This window comes from Staurois parvus, unplaced genomic scaffold, assembly GCF_062004578.1.
Source record: "Staurois parvus isolate SC_StPar_1 unplaced genomic scaffold, SC_StPar_1.0 ptg000390l, whole genome shotgun sequence".
NCBI classification, from domain to species: Eukaryota; Metazoa; Chordata; class Amphibia; order Anura; family Ranidae; genus Staurois; species Staurois parvus.
Window position 1 is genome coordinate 12,601,474 of NW_028318186.1, and position 24,738 is coordinate 12,626,211.

General features: G+C 46.4%; 1 protein-coding gene across 2 annotated transcripts in view; it reads right to left on the minus strand.

Moving 5' to 3' along the window:
• Nucleotides 1-10,604, minus strand: part of ENDOV (endonuclease V) — a 28,436-nt gene extending 17,832 nt beyond the window's left edge. For both annotated transcript variants that reach the window (XM_089686108.1, XM_089686109.1), the window contains exons 1-4: nucleotides 10,530-10,604; nucleotides 8,285-8,456; nucleotides 7,254-7,388; nucleotides 2,488-2,527 (exon numbers count right to left, since the gene is read on the minus strand). In XM_089686108.1, the coding sequence (XP_089542234.1) occupies nucleotides 2,488-2,527; nucleotides 7,254-7,388; nucleotides 8,285-8,456; nucleotides 10,530-10,579 (397 nt within the window). In that variant the 5' untranslated portion in view covers nucleotides 10,580-10,604. The remainder of the gene's footprint in view (nucleotides 1-2,487; nucleotides 2,528-7,253; nucleotides 7,389-8,284; nucleotides 8,457-10,529) is intronic.
• Nucleotides 10,605-24,738: the final 14,134 nt, after the last annotated feature.

A 24,738-nucleotide genomic window follows, 5' to 3' on the forward strand; every position in this document is an offset into this window, starting at 1 on the left:
AGTGGCAAGAAGAAAAACATTGTTGAAAGAAAGCCATAAGAAGTCCTGTTTGCAGTTTGTGAGAAGCCATGTGAGGAACACAGCAAACAAGTAGAAGAAGGTGCTCTGGTTGAGACCAAAATGGAACTTTTTGGCCTAAAAGCAAAACGCTATGTGTGGCGGAAAACTAACACTGCACATCACCCTGAACACACCATCCCCACCGTGAAACATGGTGGTTGCAGCATCATGTTGTGGGGATGCTTTTCTTCAGCAGGGACAGGGAAGCTGGTCAGAGTTGATGGGAAGATGGATGGAGCCAAATACAGGGCAATCTTAGAAGAAAACCTGTTAGAGTCTGCAAAAGACTTGAGGCAGAGGCGGAGGTTCACCTTCCAGCAGGACAATGACCCAAAATATGCAGCCAGAGCTACAATGGAATGGTTTAGATCAAAGTATATTCATGTTTTAGAATGGCCCAGTTACAGTCCAGACCTAAATCCAATTGAGAATCTGTGGCAAGACTTGAAGATTGCTGTTCACAGACACTCCCCATCCAATTTGACAGAGCTTGAGCTATTTTGCAAAGAAGAATGGGCAAAAATGTCCCTCTCTAGATGTGCAAAGCTGGTAGAGACATCCCCAAAAAGACTTGCAGCTGTAATTGCATTGAAAGGTGGTTCTACAAAGTACTAATTCCAGCGGGCTGAATACAAATGAATGCCACACTTTTCACAGATTTATTTGTAAAAAATTTTGAAAACCGTTTATTACTTTCCTTCCACAATTATGTGCTACTTTGTGTTGGTCTATCACATAAAATCCCAATAAAATACATTTATGTTTTTGGTTGTAACATGACAATGCAAAAAAAAAGAAACCAAATTTTTTTAAAATCTGTTTTGACCGTTGTTAGTTTTACAAGAGAAGACTGTAAAATCACTCTACCATAAATAAAAAATAAATAATTTTATTTTATAATTAAAATTACATTAAACACTTCAAGTCCAGACACTTTCACCCCATTCCAGTCCAGGCCAGGCCAATTTTCAGTGCTGTCGCACTTTGACTGACAATTGCGTGGTCATGCAACACTGTACCCAAATATAATGTTTAGCATTTTTTCTGAGACAGAACTTTCTTTTGGTAGTATTTATTCAACACTTGGATTTTTATTGTTTTGCTATATAAATGAAAAATGACCGAAAATTTTGAAAAAACGTGTTTTTCTTATTTCAGGTACTTATATAGCGCCATCAATTTACGCAGCGCTTTACATACATATATTGTACATTCACATCAGTCCCTAACCCTCAAGGAGTGTACAATCTAAGGTCCCTAACTCACATTCATACACAGACTAGGGGCAATTTAGACAGGATCCAATTACCCACCAGCATGTCTTTGGAGTGTGGTAGGAAACCGGAGTACCCGGAGGAAACCCACGCAGTCACAGGGAGAACATGCAAACTCCAGGCAGGTGGTGCCGTGGTTGGGATTTGAACCAGCGACCCTAGTACTGCCAGGCGGAAGTGCTAACCATTTAGCCACTGTGCTGCCCATTTTCTTATAAACTTTTGCAAACAAATAATCTTGGCCAAAAGGTATTCTGCTACCTTTTTGGTAAAAAAAAAATAACCCAAATCAGTATATAGAAAAATAATTATAATTTTTCAAAAACATTTGTTTTACATTTTTATTTATTTATTTTTTTATATTATTTATTTATTTATGTTTTTTTGGGGGGGGCGGGGGGTTACATACCATCACCGTAGAAGTACAGTGTCACCATAGTGACACTACTACTTGTGGGGGGTGATAAAGATTTTTTTTTTTTACACTGATTGCTTTTACACCCATAAAGGCTGTAAAAGCAATCATTTCTCCTCCTCTTTGGCTGCATTCCGGCAGCCATTAAGAAATACTGTGAGAGCTGTAATTGGTCACAGCTTATCACATGGTACAAGGTTGCTGTGAATGGCCTTATACCATGTGACCTTTGTGATCATTCACAGATTTCACAAGTAGTAAACAATGATGTCAGGAAGTGACATCTTGTGTACTACTATTCATGTGATCACTGATTAGCCAATCAGTGATCACATGAATCGGGACCTCACACAGCAGCCCTGTACAATGATCTTTGTTCGGTGGAAGGAGCACTGCGCATGCTCCGAAACACGTCGACGCTCCATGCCCACATCACTTCCGGTCCGTGGACAGCGTGCTTTCCAACGTGCGCTCCAGCAGTCAGGATAGAGCTGCGGCCATCTTTGACACCTCTTCTCAAGCTCCCACTGCAGCTGCTGGCTGGCACATCGCTTAGAGGACAGAGCCCTGCTATTACATTAGAGCCTGTTTGTACTACTACATTTTAAGTTTTTTTAACTGCTTTTATTAAAAGTTGACCTTGGAATACTGCACTTAGAAGCGCCTTCCTGTTTTATCTTCTACTCCAGTAACCCAAACCCAAAAAAAATGCAAGAATATAAAATTTTAAAGTCTTACCCCGATGGTGCAGGATGCCATTACCGTCTACAAGCAGCACCTGGAAAATAACAAGATCTATTTGTTGTGTTTACGGTTATCACCGAGAGTGAAAGAGAAAGAAAATTCTAAATTCTGGGTTATCGCCGGAACAGGATTAGAGTATAGGTCCCTAGTCATACTGGATGTGAATTGGAATGTGATTTGCAGGCAATGCAACTTGCAAATCGCATGCCAAGTCACACCCTGCTGTTTGCAATTAGAGCGATCATAGTGGTGCGGTCCCGACTTGGTCAGAGCCGCACCGATTTCTAAAGTAGTACATGCACTACTTTTGATGAGATTTGCATATACATCTATGTCAGATGTCTTGCAAATCGCACCTGAAATCGGCATGTTGCCCGACTTTGAAATTGTGCGACTTCACTGTAAGTCGCACGATTTCAAAGTCAGGAATGATGTGACCGGGGTGTAAATCTTCCACTGGGGACGCTAGTTCTGGTGGCAATCAGGAATTCCCTAATTTTGGGAGCATTTCCTCTCACTTCCTGCTTTGGTTATGGCGCAGGATGTAAAGGTAAATCTCCTCAATGGGACACAGCATGATTAGCTGCAGTGAAGGCCAGAGGAAACATAGGAGGGTTTAATAGACCCCTGATATCTCTACAAAGAGGACTGGTCATCTACCCAATGCTATCCCACAGGGAGCGTGTTAGCCCCCTTGCAATAGGAATAAAGTGAAATAAAGAAATAAACATTTAAAAAGTGTAAAAAAAAATGATATGTAATAAATAAAAATAATTTGAAAAAAATGTTAAAAGCACACTGATTACCCTCGTACAAACACCCCAATGCAAATATGCAGCATAGGGCGAGCATGAACGTCTAAAAATAAATTGCGCCACATATAAAATTTATGCTATCAGAGTGAGGACAACAGAAATTGGTTTATAATCACTTCAGCCCCAAGCCATTTCTAACACTTTTTGCTTACATTTTAAAATCAGTATTTTTTGCTAGAAAATGTCTTAGAACTCCCTTAGAAACATTATATATTTTAAGCAGAGACCCTCAAGAATAACTTGGTGGTTTTTGCATTATTTTTTTAATGTCACACGGTATTTGCGTACTGGTTTTTCAAACGCAATAAAAAATTAAAAAAATTAAATTTCTTCTTAAATTTTGGCCAAAATGTATTCTGCTAAATGTCTTAGGTAAAAAAATGTCAATAATTGTATATTGATTGGTTTGTGTGAATGTTATAGTGTCTACAAACTATGGTGTAGATACTGGAATTTAACCCCTTTACGCCGGCCACACACAAATGTGCGGCCTGCCGGCGTCTGGGCCTAGACGCAGAGTGGCCGCACATTTGCATTCATGTAACAATAAACATATGTGCTGGGAGCGCGCGCCCTGCACGCTCCCAGCACACATATCCGGTGCTCACGGAAAGGTCCCGGTTTGCTCTTTCGATCGGGACCTTTCCCGATCATGTGACCGCCGTGACGATGCGTCACGGCGGTCACATGATCCCTAAACCACGCCCCACACGCCCCGCCTCCTGTCGTCTGAAACTCTTAAAGGGCCGGGAGGCGCCGGTGGGAAGGGGTTAAAATGTATTTTTTTTTTTTATATACTAGTAATGGCAGTGATCAGCAACCTATAGTGGGACTGCAATAGTGCATCGGGCAATCCGCCACTAACTGATGCTGGAGGGGGAACTGACTAACTGCCACTGACCTCACTAGTGACACTAATACAGTGATCAGTGCTAATAATATACACTGTCACTGTACTATACCAGGGTGGATAAAAATCGATGATTTTTAAAAAAGAAATCAAACAAATCGGATTTTTTTATTTAAATCAGATTTTTTTTTTTTTTTATCAAATTTATTTCAATAAAATGCTTTTGGAGTAAAAATCTATCTAAAGATAGTTTTCTATTTAAGATACATTGATAATTTAGTTTATTCAGCATGAAATGGAGCTTAGATATGTAGCACGAGGCTGTAAATTCTGCAATATTTACATTTTCGGTAAACTCATTCGATGAATCCAAGCTCTGCAAGCTGAGATAACATGCACTGCATTGATGCATTCACACAATTTCACAGTAAACATGAGAAAAAACATGAAATAAAAGAATTTGAGTCATTCTCCAGCTATGTGTGATTAACCTACGAACCTAAAATCGGTTCTCATATCGCTGTTTTGCTAACCTGACAGCTTATTATTCTAGAAAGGAAACCTTCATTTGGTTTGCAAATATTAAAGATTCTAACTGCCAGCAAGAATGAGTGATTCCTTACATTTAAAGAGCACCTGTCATTTCAGATCCATCATGGCAGCGCCTGTTAGCGGGCATCCACTCCCCTGCTGCCGCCACGTCTCTCACCTTGTTGTGTCGGTGAGTCAACAGCGGGTCAGAGGAGGAGCCGCTGAGGGACAGAGATGACAGTTGCACTTTAAAAATTATTATTCAAACCGAGCCTTTTCGATTTAAATCAAATCCACCCTGCTAATGACACTGGCTGGAAAGGGGTTACCATCTAGGGCGATCAAGGGGATAAATGTGTGCCTAAAAATGTTAAGTGTGTGTACCATGTGCAGTTTCACTAAGCAATGTGCCGGTTTTTATTCCCCGCTTCAGAGGGAGAAAAAAAAGTGGCACGTTGTTGCTGTATGATGAGAGCTCTGTTTTGTTTAACAACACAGAGCTCTCTCCTGTCATTCCTTGAGCTGATCAGTGGGTTCCAGCCATAAATCATTGACCAGGGCCTACTGATCAGCATGTGCTTCAGTGAATGACAGCACAGTCTTTTGAACCTGGAAGAAAACCACGACATACAGGTATGGGATTGTACCTGTACGAGCCAACGTGCCTCAGTAAATGTACTGCGGCGGGTCGGCAAGCAGTTAAAGAACAATCCAATGTCTTTGGTGTCCCTCTCTGGACAAGCTATATACATTTCATATAGAATAGAATAGCAATAAAAGTGAGCGCTTTTGTAGGTAAGCAGCTGGACACTCAAGGAAACCAAATAAAGCCTTGTGATAAATGTATAAAAATATGTGCAGTGCTAGTCAGTGAATTATAATAAACATATAATTTATATATATATATTAAATGTCCCCAATGATAAGAACATCAATTAATGACAGTCTCTAGATGAATGTATCGTGATCTACAGCTTTCAATCCAATGGTGGTGCTCCCAATGGTAAAGTTAAAAATGCGCACTCACCAGAAGTGTAATTTAATAAAGCAGCATGTAAATCAACACAGATCCACTTCACCGATAAGGGTCCGGACTGGAACTCAGGATAGGTTCTCCTTCAAGGTGATATTGGTATGAGCCCTCAATGGATGTAGGTAGATCCAGCTGGCCAGAGGTCCCTTTAAGGGATAGATGGGTAAAGATGCCTGTTTACAGGTGCTTCCCTCTCTGGGTCTGGTGGACAGGAGACTGGATCGCAGCAGGGCTCTATGGATAATAAAACTCCTTTATCAGAGATTGCTTTTCCCCACAGAGTTTACAAACCCATTTCTTGCTCTTCTTCACCTGCTGCACCTGGAACGTGTGACAGGAGAAACAGCATAGAACATGGAACTCCTGAACCATACTTAGTTCCAAGTTCTACGCTGTTTCTCCTGTCACACATTCCAGGTGCAGCAGGTGAAGAAGAGCAAGAAATGGGGTTGTAAAGTCTGTAGGGAAAAGCAGTCCCTGATAAAGGAGCTTTATAATCCATAGAGCCCTGCTGCGATCCAGTCTCCTGTCCACCAGACCCAGAGAGAGAAGCACCTGTAAACAGGCATCTTTACCCACCTATCCCTTAAAGGGACCTCTGGCCAGCTGAATCTACCTACATCCATTGAGGGCTCATACCAATATCACCTTGAAGGAGAACCTACCCTGAGTTCCAGTTCGGACCCTTATCAGTGAATGAAGTGGATCTGTGTTGATTTACATACTGCGTTATTAAATTACGCTTCTGGTGAGTGCGCATTTTTAACTTTACCATTGTGAGCACCACCATTGGATTGAAAGCTGTAGATCACGATAAATTCATCTAGAGACTGTCATTAATTGATGTTCTTATCATTGGGGACATTTATTTTATATATATATATATATATATATATATATATATATATAAATTATATGTTTATTATAATTCACTGACTACCGCTGCACATATTTTTATACATATATACATCTCATGCTTACCATACATTTTCTGAAATTTACACTTCTTTAGGAAGTCTGATTCTCGCCATCTATAACTCAGATCAGGACTAATGCTGGCCATACACCTTACAATCCGTACAATTTCCTTTAGATTTCCTGAAACAATGTAGTATAAGGGCAAACCTAAACAATACAAGGCACAGTGGCTTAGTGGTTGATACTTCTGGCTTGCAGCAATAGGGTCACTATCTGCACGAAGTTTGCATGTTCTTTGTGCGCTTTGGGTTTCCTCCAGGTAATCTGGTTTCCTCCTACACTCCAAAGACATACTGGCAGGTTAATTGGCTCCTGTCTAAACTGACCTAAGTATGTGCATGTATGTGAAATAGGATTGTAAGCTCCTTGAGGAACAGGCACTGATGTGAATGAATGATATGTAAAGTGCTGGTGCTATATAAATACCTGTAATAAATAGATTTGTATCCAATCAGACAGGCCCTGGAACTATACAGCTATTGGTGGATCTAAAGCAGATTGTAAAGTGTACGGTAACAGCATGTGAAACAGAAAGATCCAGTACAGATCTCACCTGAGGCATCAGATCCGGCTTCTTCTCCTGCAATGTCTTCACTGCCTCCACCAGTGATGGCACTTCTCTGAAGGCCAAGAAGCCGGCAACGTAAGGGGCATCCAGAGTTACCATGTGACAGTCTTCATAGATTACCTGCAGAGAGAACAGGGGTCAACATTGGGGGGTTCAAGCAAAGTGGCATCTTTTGGGTCATGTGACCGCCATTTCTCATTCTGGTCTCTGAGATGCCCTGGTGGTGGATGGGACCAAGCCAACGCACCTCACGTTGCTTGGTGCTTACATAAGTACTTTTCCAAGTGTGCCTAGCGGTCAATGGCCAAGAAAGAGCCGCTATCAGCCATTGCAATTATTTGCTCTAGCACCTAGCTCCCTTACATCACTTGCATCATCGTCCAACCTGGTGGTCGCCCTGTGTTCTTGATTGCCTGGGCGGCACCAAGCCACCACACTCCACATCATCCTGACATAAGCATTCTTCACGTATCATGCGCGGTGGCTCGGTCTTCCCTATGGCCAGGGCAGTGCAGAGCCCAGAATGAGCAAGGTGGCCACATTACGTGTGGGGCAGAGTAAGCCAAAGACGCGGCTTTTTGGGTTTTTTTTCACATTAGATTGATAACGCGTAATGACTCTGTAAAGAGGAACTTCACCTCAATGTTCTACTCCTACTGCTCTTCTGTGCCGCATACCCTTGGTGTGCACAGCTATTCCACATGTCTCTGCCTGGTACCTGATTTCTAGAACCTTGTAAGAGCCCCACAGCAAGTGTAGGCTTGCACAGGAATTTCCAGCTCTTTGACACTGTACTAAGGGGAAAAAAAAGTCAATTCCCAGCAACCAATAGCTTTCTTTCCTTTGTAAATATCTGGCTAGCCACACCCACTTTTCCCTCCCATGAGGAACAAAATTCTGTCCCTGCTTGCTGTACTCTGCCTCTAAAATAGGGTGCTCAGTCAGTGGGGAAAATTCTGACACTCCCTCCTCCGTGACTCTTATTCCCCCCTTAGATAGCAGGGGACCATCATTACCTCCATCTCGGGGTAGCTCAGCACCACAAGTGAGGCGCAGGCCATAGTGTCATCTCCCTTGATGTAGGACAGATCCACTCCGCCAACTCGCTCCAGTCCATCAAGCTCCTCCGGCTGCTGCCAGTCCTCCGTGTTGGTGGTGATCAGCTGATTCTTCAGAAGCATCTGCTGTCTAGAAGGGAAGGGACAAAGAAAGCTGAGGACGGACATGACAACAGAAATGATTGTTATATAAGAGAAATGACTTCACCATCCACTGAGAGAAGGGTCTGATTTCCAGGATAGTGTTATAGGTATGTGTACACTCAGGGACTCAAGAGGCAATGTATGTGTTGTCACCCATGGAGCTGGTAGGGTAGGAGCCAAAAATCAGTTAAAGACAAGCAAAGGGCCACATTCCGCCCTCAGGCGGCAGATTGCAGACCACTGCTCTAGGTTGTGTGCTTTCATAAACTATGTTTTGGGATTGGGGGGGGGGGGGCGGTTGTAGTGGATTTGTAATCTTCAGGCCTAAAATTATTTTTTTAACCCACTTCTTGACCGCGCTATAGCTAAATGATGGCTACAGTGCGGTGGTCCAGTTCTGGGAGGGCGTCATATGACGTTCTTCTAGAACAGAACCCCCCGCACCCCCTTAGCAGTGCTCACCAGGTGCTCTCTGTGACTGCGATCCTTTGGACACAGCTGATCACATGGCACACAGCCTTTTACCATGTGATCAGTTGTCTCCAATCACAGCTGATCACCATGTAAACACACTTGCCGGTTATGGGCAGTGCTTTCCTTACGCTGTTACAGTCTGAGCACAGTACTGCCGATGACTGGCAAGTCTAAAAGGAGACATCTACACTGATAATCAGTGCTGCCAATCTGTGCCGCCAGTCAGTGCCCTTCAGTGCTGCTTATTAATGCCCATCCGTGCCTCCTCATCTATACCCACCAATACCACCGCATCAGTGCAGCCTATCAGTGCCCATCAGTGCAGCCTATCAGTGCTCATCAGTGCAGCCTATCAGTGTCCATCAGTGCAGCCTATCAGTGTCCATCAGCGCAGCCTATCAGTGTCCATCAGTGCAGCCTATCAGTGTCCATCAGTGCAGCCTGTCAGTGCTCATCAGTGCAGACTATCAGTGCCCATCAGTGCTGCCTATCAGTGCAGCCTATCAGTGCCCATCAGTGCTGCCTATCAGTGTCCATCAGTGCTGCCTATCAGTGCCCATCAGTGCTGCCTATCAGTGTCCATCAGTGCAGCCTATCAGTGTCCATCAGTGCTGCCTATCAGTGTCCATCAGTGCTGCCTATCAGTGCAGCCTATCAGTGCCTATAGGTGCAGCCTATCAGTGCCCATCAGTGCAGCCTATCAGTGCCCATCAGTGCAGCCTCAGTGCAGCCTATCAGTGTCCACCACTGCAGCCTATCAGTGTCCATCAGTGCTGCCTATCAGAGCAACCTATCAGTGCAGCCTGTCAGTGTTCATCAGTGCTGCCTATCAGTGCAGCCTGTCAGTGTTCATCAGTGCTGCCTATCAGTGCAGCCTATCAGTGCCCATCAGTGCTGCCTATCAGTGCCCATCATTGCAGCCTATCAGTGTCCATCATTGCAGCCTATCAGTGTCCATCAGTGCTGCCTATCAGTGATCATCAGTGATGCCTAACAGTGCTCCCTCATCAAAGCAGAAGGAGAAAAATGACCTATTTGCTAAATTTAATAATATAAACAAAGAAAAACTTTTTTTTCAAAAGATTTGAGCTTTTTTGTTTAGCAAAAAATAAAACACCCCAGTGGTGAATAAATACCACAAAAAGAAAGCTCTATTTATGTGAAAAAAAATTACATAAATTTCATATGGGTACATTGTTGCATGACCGCGCAATTGTCAGTCATAGCACGGCAGCGCTGAAAGCTGAAAATTGCCCTGGGCAGGCAGGGGGTATAAGTGCCCGATATTGAAGTAGTTAAACGTGTGCTGTAAAGGCTCAGTCAGTGAAAGGGTTAAATACTTCATTCCCATCCAGATCCGCCCTACAACTAATCATTCACAATATGCACACCTGCTCTCAGCTCCACCTCCCGGGGGAGGGGCCTGCGGGAAGAAGGGGCGGTTCTGGGTGCCCATGGAGCAAAGTATACCTGGCCTTTAAAGCAAAGTGGACCAATCACACAGCACTAAAGGGGTGCAGCAGCTGACTGACTGGGATTTCAGGAAAAAGCCCCGCCCCTGAAGGTCTAAGGTGTTGGTACTCACTTCTCCCACTCCACCAACGTCTCCTCCTGGGAGTCCAGCGCCTCCGCCATGGTGACAGCCCGTGCTTCCCCGGAAGCGTACCGCCCACTACACTCTGATCCGAACGTTGATTGGATGGTATTTCCTTTCCTGTATGTCGATTGGCGGGGTGAATGACGTCGCCATGAGATTGGCCGGACATTGGACTGCCATATGATTGGGTTAAGCCAATCAAGGAACACCAGGAAGTAGTCTGATAATGTCGCCGACGTGTGTGCGCGTCTCCAACCGATTATTCAGCATCACGTGTCAATAACAATAATGCTTATTAATAATGCTCAGTTCTAGTGATTGTGTGCTTCCGAATGGAATTTATTGTCACCCTAGGAAAATATAACAATGTGTCACCCATGTTCATATCACTGGGGCCGGAAACAGAACCGACTGATTGCACCGTGTTGCACCATTTAGGTGCAAGTAATATACAAGCCATAGGTGGCGCTGTGGCATTTAGCTGCAGTGACAAACATAGCCAATAGCCACCTACATTACATAACATAATGACAAATACATCCACTAGATGGCGCTGAAATAAGCAGCAATGAAAAGTACATCTAATTAGCGTACTACGTATTGATCTGTAATGACATATTCAACCAATAGATGGCACTAGAATCACTTTAATATCAGGTAAATCCAATAGATGGCGCAATTCTCTTTAGCTGCAATGATAAATACATCCAATAGATGACGCTGATCTATCATCGGTGAAATGACAGTTACACCCAAAAGATGGCGATGATCTACTGTAAGTAACTGCAATGACAGTTACATCCAATAGATGGCGATGGTCTACTGTAACTGCAATGACAGTTACATCCAAAAGATGGCGATGATCTACTGTAAGTAACTGCAATGATAGTTACATCCAATAGATGGCGATGATCTACTGTAAGTAACTGCAATGACAGTTACATCCAATAGATGGCGATGATCTACTGTAAGTAACTGCAATGACAGTTACATCCAAAAGATGGCGATGATCTACTGTAAGTAACTGCAATGACAGTTACATCCAAAAGATGGCGATGATCTACTGTAAGTAACTGCAGTGACAGTTACATCCAATAGATGGCGATGATCTACTGTAACTGCAATGACAGTTACATCCAATAGATGGCGATGATCTACTGTAAGTAACTGTAATGACAGTTACATCCAAAAAATGGCGATGATCTACTGTAAGTAACTGCAATGACAATTACATCCAATAGATGGCGATGATCTACTGTAACTGCAATGACAGTTACATCCAAAAGATGGCGATGATCTACTGTAAGTAACTACAATGACAGTTACATCCAATAGATGGCGATGATCTACTGTAACTGCAATGACAGTTACATCCAATAGATGGCGATGATCTACTGTAAGTAACTGCAATGACAGTTACATCCAAAAGATGGCGATGATCTACTGTAAGTAACTGCAATGACAGTTACATCCAAAAGATGGCGATGATCTACTGTAAGTAACTGCAATGACAGTTACATCCAAAAGATGGCGATGATCTACAGTAAGTAACTGCAATGACAGTTACATCCAATAGATGGCGATGATCTACTGTTAGTAACTGCAATGACAGTTACATCCAAAAGATGGCGATGATCTACTGTAAGTAACTGCAATGACAGTTACATCCAAAAGATGGCAATGATCTACTGTAAAGTAACTGCAATTACAGTTACATCCAATAGATGGCGATGATCTACTGTAAGTAACTGCAAAAAAAGTTACATCCAATAGATGGCGATGATCTACTGTAAGTAACTGCAAAAAAAGTTACATCCAATAGATGGCTATGATCTACTGTAAGTAACTGCAATGACAATTACATCCATTAGATGGCGATGATATACTACAGTTAACTGCAATGACACCTACATCCATTAGATGGCAATAATCGTTACTTGCAATAACAAACACATCCGACAGATGGCGAAGATCTAGCATACTTAACTGAAATGACAGTAACATCTAACAGATTTTTTTGTTGAAAAATATACTTTATTTTTTACAAAAGTATAAAAAAAAGATACTTAATCGGTGTACATGCCTCCCTGTACTGCGATTCAGCGCATAATTACACCACATAACAATACAGTTCCAATCATACAAAAAATACATTCACTCTGCGGTATGATACCTAACGTTATATGCAGAGAAAAAAGTTCCCCAAACCATCATGTCATGCATGATGCCGCTTACCCTGAGACTGGTTGTGGCCCCCTAAGGTTCCACCAGAGTACCTAGCGGTGCGATGTCAGACCTGCAGTGCCTGGGTCAGACCCCTGTCCCACACATACTACATGGCACTGCAGCATAAACCATAGATCAAGTGTAGTATCTGTTCTTATCAGTGTCCAGTGGGGGTGCTCCCGACCATTCTAGCTTTGCGGGGATGGTTGTTGTATAGTACCCTCACTGGTATGATGGTGGTCCGGAAGGCTGAACCGGAGGGACAGAAACCAGGGAGCGCCACGATATGCTCTGGGGCCTTGGGAGTAATTCCTCTGGTGAAGCTGGAAAGACCCAGTACCTCCTGATTCGGACGGATCTGCCTTGGTCTGGCTTGGGGCTGGGGACGCAAAAAGTCCGCAAACTCAGTGCCCCCTGGGGAAGACGCTCTCAGGGGTGTCACTAGTAACACTTGGGTGTGGGACCCCACGGTGTGAAGATGACACATGGCCACTGTTTTTCACTTCTTTTTGCACAGCGCCCTAAGGACCAGGTCTTTTGGCTAAGTCCAGGGCAATTTTTGCTACGGGCCTCAGGGCCTGGTCTGTGCACAATTCGGCATGGAACCACTTTTTTATTTTTTTTTTTATCTTTATTTATTAAGCACTCCCACGTTTGTCACTTTTTTGCTCTTATGTGTGTGTTTTTCACGGATGGAGGGTGTGGGTCCTCGGGCCTACCCTGAAGTCTAGGGGGAGGATGTGTGGCCCTACGGTTCCTTCCTCCCCTGATCCCTAGGGGACTCTTCTTCGGGAGAGTCCCCTTGCCTAGTACTGGATGTCCGGCTTCGGCTGGGCATAGGGAACGGTGGTCCACCAGGCCTTTTGGCCAGGAGGACCAATTGGGAACCTTGTCCCCGTCAGGAGCTTCGTGCCCCGGGGGATCAGGGTAAGCGGTCCAAGCCCCTTTAGGGGTAGGACACAGCACACCCCTAAGTGCACTTTTTCGTGTGGTGTTTTGCACTTGCACATTTTTTGTGAACACTTACGGGTTTTTTCGTTATAGTTGCACGTTTGCGGACTTAAAAAAAATAAATAAATAAACCATAGTATGCAAAACATTACCAAATGAACAAAAACTATTTAATAAGCAGCAGGGTGTGATGGGGGTAGGAAGAAGGGCAGAGGGAGGGGAAACAGTATTCACAGGCCTGCAGCTTTAATTGAAAGGACAAGGACATGCAAGGGAGAGTAGGGGGAAGGGGAAATCTTCAGACGTCCTCTTCCTCCTTAAAGTTCATCAAGTTATAGTCTTTGAGCAGACTGAGGACCAATATGCGACAATCCTCAATAGACATTGTCACGGATTCAACCCACACGCACACGCCCACAGCGACTAGCTGAGGCGTGAACGTCCAGCTGTGCTTTGTGGTAAGAGGGAATGAGGGGGACTTACTTTGAGCATACAAGACTGGCCATGATGCACTTTCACAGCCCGCACTACCTCTGGCCACCACTAGAGTGTGATACATATGTGACATGGGTGTACAGAATGTGTGAAGGATGATTGATACTCAATTGCCATAATTTTAGTAGGATATAGCAGTGGAGGAGTAATTAGAGTTTAGAATAAAAGACAAGGATATTGTTAGAATCTATCAAGGCTAGATCTATGATTCATAGTTACCAGATGTGCAGTCGCAATCAGTCAAGGATTCATAGTTACAAGATGTATAGTCAAACAAGTCAAGGTTAATAGTCACAATAGTTACACAAACAGAGTCTACTGCGCACGGTAGTAGACAAGGACACTGCAAATTATGTATATAAAAGACGAGGGATTCTAGGGTAATTCAAGACTCATTGAAGACGCGGCAGACGTGCCCTGCGGTGATTTCCTGGATTTCCCTTTGCTGATTGCTGAAGTCCCCCAATTGTTGGGCAATGGGTGATGCTACAGTATCCGGTGATGTATTGATGCTTTATTCTTGCTATAATACAATCTAAATATGATTTGCAATTCTGACAATTCTTATGTTATTATACTAACAGAACTTATTCAATAAATCATGTTTTGCTTTAATATTTATTAAGCCTAATCCGTGTATTAGTGAGCGATTGTAGTAGTGTTAAAAACACTTTGTTTTGAGGCAAAACATAGAGGGAGACTCCAATCCAGCTGGTTGACCACACACAGGCAGATACAAATCTTGTATACAATCTGCTGCACTCTAAGGGTTTGAGAGCAGTCTAGCAATTGGCACACCCTTCTAGGATTCCTCCAGGTATCCTACAAACTAGAACCCCGGTGTTAATCACTCTTCCATTGTCCACACACCCCCACACCAGACACACAACAAACGGTAGCTTGCCACCACCCAACAGTTTATCCGCAGACTGGTCTGCTGGGCCACCACACACGCACAGATCTCTGTCTGGCAGATCTGCTACATTACAATCTGCAAGCAATGTGCCAACACGCAGTGAAATTGCATACAGATTGGCAATGAACGTGACCAAGCACATATAAACACTGCAATACAACAATCTCTCTGGAGATACGAGTCCAAGCTTAGTACACAGAAGTCACTTAATAATTTTATGATTTAATATCCCGAAAGTGGGCAGTGCATAAAATATGTACAAAGTATAAACAGTTACAAAAAATACAGAAAATACAAAAAGACACACAATTGGCTATTCACTATAAAATAAAAGGGAATAAAAACAGAAATATAACTTTTACCAAGAGTTATCCTGTGACTGGAGCAAGTCAGAGAAAGTCCGCAATTCGCCAGTCAAATAGAACCGGCTCTGTACGAATCACACCATCCATATCTCAAGATTCTCAATTTACTGAAATATGAACGTAGGCTGGACATTAACCCTTGGCCAATCAACCCTTGGGTGTGTTCCTGTACCAGCCCACAGAACGTTCTGGGTACTGAAGTGCCCAAAGTCGATTGGACCAGGAACGGTTTGAATCACCAAGTCAGGGATAGAATTTACAACACCAGCGCATCAGACCGATCGCGACAGTATCAATCGCTGTTCAGCTGTCACAATCAGGCTCCATATAACCGTTTTCTGAGTTTCTCTGGGATTCCGCAGGGGCTACAATTACAGTTTTACATGCAGATGTGGCCTACAGTGTGTCCAATCAGAGGGAAGTTATTTTCATCTCTCTGCAACTAATATTTTAGCTTTTATGAGAGATTAAATATATTCCTTTGATCTGTGGGTATAAGTCATAGATGGCAGACACATCGGAGCCACTCCTGGTCTCCTGCTGCTTCCCGAAGCCGAAATGGCTAGAGCCCTTCTTTTTAGATTTTTAGCAAACTATAGCTACATAGGTGACAACGTTTTATTGGCACCTCAGTGTCACCTCTAGCCTAGAAGCTGCTCTGTCCTTTCAGATGCTAATTGGTGAACATATGTCTCTGACTGAATACTGAACACAGATCTGTAATAACATGGAATGAAACTAAATCTACAATGATATATTTCTACTGATCACATCTCAACTACCCGAATCTTACATTTATGTCACAGACATCCTCTCCCACTCGTGGATAAGACGCTTCCTGGCACACCATAAAGTGTCCTTGAACCAACACAGCACCTGTCATGCGCCATCAACGTCCTCAAGGGTAAAAGTCCCACTGAAAAGTCTGGTCAACACACAGAATGTCAGGAATGGACTGGCCAGCAATGGTGGGACTCACCTGCCTTATGGGCTGCAGTACCAGGGCTGGCCAGCGGGTGCTCCCAGCAATCAGAGACTCAACCTTGCAGCCAGCTAAACACCTGAAACTGCTTATATTGGTGTATTTAAGGGATGGCCAGACCTGCAGACTCGGCCTTGGTGTGTGTTTCTGCTGGGCCCTGTATCCTGTTCCTGCTCCCTGTTCCTGTCTGATTCGTTGCTGACCCTGCTCTAATCCCTGGCTTTGTCTGACCATTCTCCTGCTCCTGATCCCTGGCTTTGTCTGACCATTCGAAAAAGGAGAGAAGCGCCTCTAAGTGCAATAAGTCTTTTAATTCAAGTCTAAATGTAGAAACACTCACATGTGTGAAGTAATCATAAGCATAAAAACCGTGGTTAACAATAGTTAACGGTGGGGTGGTAACCCGGGTGAAGAGCCGTCATCTCTCTGCGATGTGGGGAGGTCAGCTCTCGGCTGGAACAGCGTGGTGGCTGGAGGGGGAACAGTGGTGAGGCCAGCCTTCATGCACGTCCTCCCTCAAAGCCGGATGGAACGCACGCTGGAACGTGCTTTGAGGGAGGACGTGCATGAAGGCTGGCCTCACCACTGTTCCCCCTCCAGCCACCACGCTGTTCCAGCCGAGAGCTGACCTCCCCACATCGCAGAGAGATGACGGCTCTTCACCCGGGTTACCACCCCACCGTTAACTATTGTTAACCACGGTTTTTATGCTTATGATTACTTCACACATGTGAGTGTTTCTACATTTAGACTTGAATTAAAAGACTTATTGCACTTAGAGGCGCTTCTCTCCTTTTTCTCATCTACAGAAGTTGCTACAGCTTATTTGGAAGCCTTGCCCTCAGTGCCACACGGAATCCTACGCTCTTCATACAGTAGCCACTAATACCACCATCACCCATACTACCATTTCCCAGGACTTTGCAGTGTTTGCGCTGTTACAACCCTTCCTCATTTTTTCTGAATCATTTTGTCTGACCATTCTCCTGCTCCTGATCCCTGGCTTTGTCTGACCATTCTCCTGCTCCTGATCCCTGGCTTTGTCTGACCATTCTCCTGCTCCTGATCCCTGGCTTTGTCTGACCATTCTCCTGCTCCTGATCCCTGGCTTTGTCTGACCATTCTCCTGCTTAACCCCATACGTTCTGACCTCCTGTTGATAATCCTGACGACGCTTGCATTGTATGTACTGTTATCTGTGGGTGGTTGGTTTGGTTTGTTTGCACTGTGTTATGTTTTAGTATTGCACTGCGTTTATGTATTGTTAGTGTTAATAAATTATATTTATAACATATCTGAAGCCTGCGTTTCCCTGCGTCAGTCACAGACCTCTGGTCACACCCTGGAGCCCTGACATTTCACCAAGGCCAATCCTGACCAGAAGTGGCTGCACAGGGAAGCCATCTTGGTTTGTTGATGGGAAGGATGGATCTTGATGAGGTTGTGTATTTATATCTGCTAGTGTTTGATGACAGAGAGTATGCTTATCAAACTCTGAAGGAGTATCCCCGGGATGAACTGCTAGAATGTATACGGCTCGCTCATGTTCTAGTAGATCAGGGCACAGAATTCTCTGAGGTGCAGCCATTGATTCAGATTTGTGCGGAGTTGGTTTCATCTGGTACCCCCGAATGCAGGGATGAATTTTTGCCGCCATTTAGTGCCGACCAGGTAGAGTCCCTGGTATGGTTATTAGAGGATGATGTGGATTGCTTCTTGGAGCATTATGCTGCATGTTCACCATAGGTACTAAGAGATTGTATAAACGCAGTGCAGTCTTTGACCAGACAGGCTTTGTGTAAGCTCAGCTTTGTTCAACCCATACTGCAGACATGGACAGATTTGTTGCACCCAGCCTCAGTCAGCTTACAAAAACCCAGTCCTGCTTCTAATCTATTTCCTCAAAGCTCTATTCCTGCATTCCCAACAGCTCCTCCTGCCCTGCTATCTACCGCATGTCAGTACCCTGTTCCCACTCGCTGCACCTATCCTGCCTTTAACCCTGTAAAAAAGCCCTCTGTAGCAACTGCTCCCTCCTCTGTTCCATCCTCCAGCTCTTCTCTGTCTCCAGCTGCTCCATTCATTTGTAGACCTGCGTTTACTTGCAGTGCTCCAGTAGTTAAAACCAGAAAAAGCGAAAATTCTTTCCAACCAGTACCATCCTGCCAGTATCCAAACCGGTGAGCCTGCCGACTGAGAACCTGCCTTCCGTGGTTCAGCCTGGTGCCTCGGCACCCGCACTTCAACTTGATGTCTGTACCCGGCCTGATATCTGTACCCAGCCTGATGCCTGTACCCGGCCTGATGCCTGTACCCAGCCTGATGCCTGTACCCAGCCTGATGCCTCTCTTCAGCCTGATGCCTCTACTTAGCCTGATGCCTCTACTCAGCCTGATGCCTCTACTCAGCCTGATGCCTCCACTCAGCCTGATGCCTCTACCCAGCATGATGAACTGATCCAGCCTGATGATCCTATTAGGCCAGTTGACTCGATGCCCGCTGTTTATCCAGATGATCCAGTACCTGATCCGGTGCCCGCTGTCGTGCCAATTGACTCAGAGCCCGCTGTCGTACCTGGTGACTCAGTGCCCACTGCCTTGCCAGATGACGCGGTGCCCGCTGGCGAGCCAAATGACCTGATGCCTGGTGACCCAGTGCCCGCTGTCATACCTGGTGACCCGATGCCCGCTGTCGAGCCAGACGATCCAATGCCTGGTGACCCGGTGCCCACTGCCTTGCCAGATGACGCGGTGCCCGCTGGCAAGCCAAATGACCTGATGCCTGGTGACCCAGTGTCCGCTGTCATACCTGGTGACCCGATGCCCGCTGTCGAGCCAGACAATCCGGTACCTGATGACCCGGTGCCCGCTGTCGTGCCAATTGAGTCAGAGCCCACTGTCGTGCCTGGTGACTTGGTGCCCACTGTCTTGCCAGATGACGCGGTGCCCGCTGTTGAGCCAAATGACCTGATGCCTGGTGACTCGATGCCCGCTGTCCAGCCAGATGATCCAATGTCTGACCCAGTGCCCGCGGTCATACCAGTTGACTCGGAGCCCACTGCTTTGCCAGATGACGCGGTGCCCGCTGTCGAGCCAAGTGACCTGATGCCTGGTGACCCGATGCCCGCTGTCCAGCCAGACGATCCATTGTCTGACCCAGTGCCAGCGGTCATGCCAGTTGACTCGGAGCCCACTGTCGTGCCTGGTGACCCGGTGCCTGTCGCTCCGCCAGGGGGTCCGGCGCCCGCCGCTCCGCCTGGGGGCCCGAGACCTGTCGCTCCGCCTGGGGGTCCGGCGCCCGCCGCTCCGCCTGGGGGCCCGAGACCTGTCGCTCCGCCTGGGGGTCCGGCGCCCGCCGCTCCGCCTGGGGGCCCGAGACCTGTCGCTGCGCCTGGGGGTCCGGCGCCCGCCGATCCGCCTGGGGGCCCGAGACCTGTCGCTCTACCTGGGGGTCCGGAGCCCGCCGCCCCGCCTGGGGGCCCGAGACCTGTCGCTCCGCCTGGGGGTCCAGCGCCCGCCGCTCTGCCTGGGGGCCCGAGACCTGTCGCTCCGCCTGGGGGTCCGGCGCCCGCCGCTCCGCCTGGGGGCCCGATGCCTGTCGCCCCGCCTGGGGGCCCGATGCCTGTCGCCCCGTCTGGGGGCCCGAGACCTGTCGCCCCGCCTGGGGGCCCGATGCCTGTCGCCCCTCCTGGGGGCCCGGCGCCCGCCGCTCCGCCTGGGGGCCCGATGCCTGTCGCCCCGTCTGGGGGCCCGATGCCTGTCGCCCCGTCTGGGGGCCCGATGCCTGTCGCCCCTCCTGGGGGCCCGGCACCCGCCGCTCCGCCTGGGGGCCCGCTGCCTGTCGCCCCATCTGGGGGCCCGATGCCTGTCGCCCCGCCTGGGGGCCCGGTGCCTGCTGCTCCGCCTGGGGGCCCGGTGCCTGCTGCTCCACCTGGGGGCCCGGTGCCTGCTGCTCCGCTGGGGGCCTGGTGCCTGCTGCTTCGCCTGGTGATCCGATGTGCCTCTGCCCGGAGTCCTGCCCGATGTGCCTCTGCCCGGAGTCCTGCCCGATGTGCCTCTGCCCGGAGTCCAGCCCGATGTGCCTCTGCCCGGAGTCCAGCCCGATGTGCCTCTGCCCGGAGTCCAGCCCGATGTGCCTCTGCCCGGAGTCCAGCCCGATGTGCCGCTGCCCAGAGTCCTGCCCGATGTGCCGCTGCCCGGAGTCCAGCCCGATGTGCCGCTGCCCGGAGTCCAGCCCGATGTGCCGCTGCCCGGAGTCCTGCCCGATGTGCCGCTGCCCGGAGTCCTGCCCGATGTGCCGCTGCCCGGAGTCCTGCCCGATGTGCCGCTGCCCGGAGTCCTGCCCGATGTGCCGCTGCCCGGAGTCCAGCCCGATGTGCCGCTGCCCGGTGTGCCGCTGCCCGATGTGCCTCTGTCCGGAGTTCTGCCCGATGTGCCTCTGCCCGGTGTGCCGCTGCCCGATGGGCCGCTGCCCGGAGTCCTGCCCGGTGTGCCGCTGCCCGGAGTCCTGCCCGGTGTGCCAGTCTTTGATATCCCGCCAGTTACCAGACCCGGGCGGTGGAACATTTTGCCCAGCTAGGACTGTTTGGAGCGTCCTGAGGCCGCTCCTTGAGGGGGGGGTACTGTCAGGAATGGACTGGCCAGCAATGGTGGGACTCACCGGCCTTATGGGCTGCAGTACCAGGGCTGGCCAGCGGGTGCTCCCAGCAATCAGAGACTCAACCTTGCAGCCAGCTAAACACCTGAAACTGCTTATACTGGTGTATTTAAGGGATGGCCAGACCTGCAGACTCTGCCTTGGTGTGTGTTTCTCCTGGGCCCTGTATCCTGTTCCTGCTCCCTGTTCCTGTTCCTGTCTGATTCGTTGCTGACCCTGCTCTGATCCCTGACTTTGTCTGACCATTCTCCTGCTCCTGATCCCTGGCTTTGTCTGACCATTCTCCTGCTCCTGATCCCTGGCTTTGTCTGACCATTCTCCTGCTCCTGATCCCTGGCTTTGTCTGACCATTCTCCTGCTTAACCCCATACGTTCTGACCTCCTGTTGATAATCCCAGCCTGCCTGACGACGCTTGCATTGTATGTACTGTTATCTGTGGGTGGTTTGGTTTGGTTCGTTTGCACTGTGTATGTTTTAGTGTTGCACTGCGTTTATGTATTGTTAGTGTTAATAAATTATATTTATAACATATCTGAAGCCTGCGTTTCCCTGCGTCAGTCACATACCTCTGGTCACACCCTGGAGCCCTGACACAGAAATGTGTGATGGCTGCCTGTAGCAAAAAGTCTTTGAGTTCTAGTTACAAGGCCCTCAACAGGTCCTGAGCAAAAGAGCACTCCCAGAAAATGTGAAGAGCAGTTTCTTTCTGAATGATGCAAAAAGGGCAGTGCCTGCATCTGTTCAGGTTCCTAGCATGCATAAATGCCCTGAGTGGCAATCCCCCTTGGATCACCATCCATGCCAGGTCCTTGTGCCTGTTGGTAAGTCTCTTTGAAGAAACATTCCTCCGGACCACCTTACAAGTGGCAGAAGGCAGGCCTGGAATAGACTCCAAAATGTCCTTGGCTCTAATCAGCTTGTAGATAGTCTTTGGTTTCCACAAGTTGGGCTTGACTCCATGCAGTCCCAGCTACTTTTTTTTTTTTAACAATTGGCTTTTATTCAGAAAGAAAAGCAGAACATATGAACAAGAATGAGCTACAAGAAAGCATAGCATATAATGTAATAATATCATGTAATACACAGTTTACAAATTAGTTTCAACGCAAACTCAGTAGTATAATCAAAACATTAAGAAGCATTCACATGGAAAATGAAAAGCTAGGAAAGAAAGCAAGACAATAGCATAAGTAAGGACAGATCCATCTCCGCAAGAGATGCCCAGAAATAACCAGCATGACCCACACGTCCAAAACAGAAAGAGAGTTATTCCCCCATCAGCCCTCTATATCTTTCCAAAAAAGTGAAAGCATACCAACTAGACCACAATTTGTGAAACCTGGGAACCATGTCATCAGTCATAGTGTCCGTTCCAGTTCCTGAATAACATTAACCTCTCTTATCCAGTCTTGAATAAAGGGGGGGTATGAGTGGTCTTCTAATGTCTGGGAATTAAGGACTTAGCCGCATTCAAAAGGTGCCGCACCAAGGATCTCTTGTACAATTTCATCGAGCACTCAGAAATATGGAGGAGGCAACATTCAGGGATTAATGGCAATGCAATATCTATAAGAGTAGATCAGCTCTCGAACTTCATCCCAGAATGTCTTAAGCCATGGACATTGCCACCAAACATGGAACGAGGAACCCTCCGATGACTCACAGCTTCAACATAAGGCTGATGTCTGGGGAAACCACTTCTTTACCTGTCCGACACAATGTACCAAAGCATTAACAATTTTTAGGAGGTTTCTTGAGTCCTGGTGCTAATGGAGCATTTGTGAGCAAAAATGCAGGTTTTTCTCCATTGGTCATCAGAGAACTCTGCCTGAAAGGCTGATTCTCAACCTAGCCAAGAATTGTCATGGGTGACAGAAAGTTTCGCCATATAGAATAGGTCCAAGGGCAGGCCATAGAGGTAGTTTTGTCAACGGGTTTCTCTTTCAGACTTAGCATTTCTAGAGTCATGAGAAAGCTGCCTTATGTCTGCGGTTAGTCAAGTAATTATGTATTTGAAAACAAGTCCAGTATGGGAGAGAAATCTGACCACATATCTCCTGAAGCTGTCCTTTGGACTTAACTCCCCCTCGCTTGAGACAATGAGTCGCCAATTGAGATAGACCTGACTCGTGCACCGAAATCACTCCACATTCCAACCCAGGGGGAAACTCGGGATTATCAGCAATGGGGGTGAGGGGGCCTGGAGTTCTAGCAAAACCCTCAACCTCTGCAAGATCATGATATGCATCTAAAGTTGCACCAATTAAGGGATAAGCCAACAAACGATTCGAGTGGGTAGACCTTGACAACCATGGTGCAAATCTTAAAAGAGCTGAATAGGAGTTTTCAAAGGAAACCCAGTGTTTATGTATGGAATGACAATTCCAGTCTATGATTCCGGTAATGTGAGTAGCATAATACTTTTTAAAGTCTGGCAATCCCATACCACTGGAATTTTTAGTCTTTTTAGTCTGCGTAATTAATTGAAATCAAATCCGTGTTTTTTTTTTTTATTGGCCCACACAAAGGCTTTCTGAGCTTGCTGTAATTGCTTAAAAAGATGGAGGGAACACTAATAGGGAGAGCATTCATACAGTACAGGATCAGAGGAAGAATATTCATTTTGATGATTGCTGCTCTGCCAAACCAGGAGAAGATTTTCACATGCCAGATTTTAAAATCATTCCAAATCTTGTGTAATAAGGGGACAACGTTTTGCTTGTACAAATCTTCCAAATTTGGAGTAAGCCAAATGCCTAAATATTAAAGGACTAGAGGGACCCACTTGAAAGAGCAATTGCTTATTGAGGGCTAAGGAGGAAGAGTGGACAGTTAAATTCAAGTCCGCTGACTTAGTGTAGTTAATTTTCAAATTCGAGAGGAAATGGCAGAGGTCGAATAAGCTCAAAAGGTTAGGTACGGATATGTGGGGTTACGATATGAAAAATAACAGGTCATCTGCGTATGTTGCCATTTTGTCTCATTGTTAATGTAAAATCCATGAATCACCTCATTTTGCTGAACCAGCCGAATGAAGGGTTGAAGGGTGAGGATGAACAGAAGGGGAGACAGAGGGCAACCCTTGATAAACTTAAGTGTCCAAGTAGTACCAAAGAGTGTCCTAGTTGTAGGGGATGGAACTGTCCCATTCTCCAGAGGAGCAAAAGTAAAAAACGTGACATGGAGTTTCCACCAGAGTCCATAGTCTGGTTCAGCAAAGTCCTGCAGATGCAGTTGCAGGCAAAGAACACCCTCAGTTGGGTGGTGATGTCGGGCACACTCTGACCGCCCTTGAAGCTTGCTGGGCATGTCTAACAGATGGTGATGATATACTATAGTAAACGGCAATGCCAATTGCATCCAATTGATGACAATTATCTACTATAGCAGGGTTGTCAAACTGGCCACCTGTGTACTATAGTTTACTGCAATTACAAATCCAACAGACGGTGATGACCTGGTATAATTAGGAACAGAAAGAAAGAGTGAAGGCAGAAAAAAGAACAAGTGGTCCACCGAATCTTCCCATTTTTTCATTATGTATGTGTTATTATTTTTACTTTTATTTCCTTGTCTTTTGCTGCAATGACAACTACATCTGATAG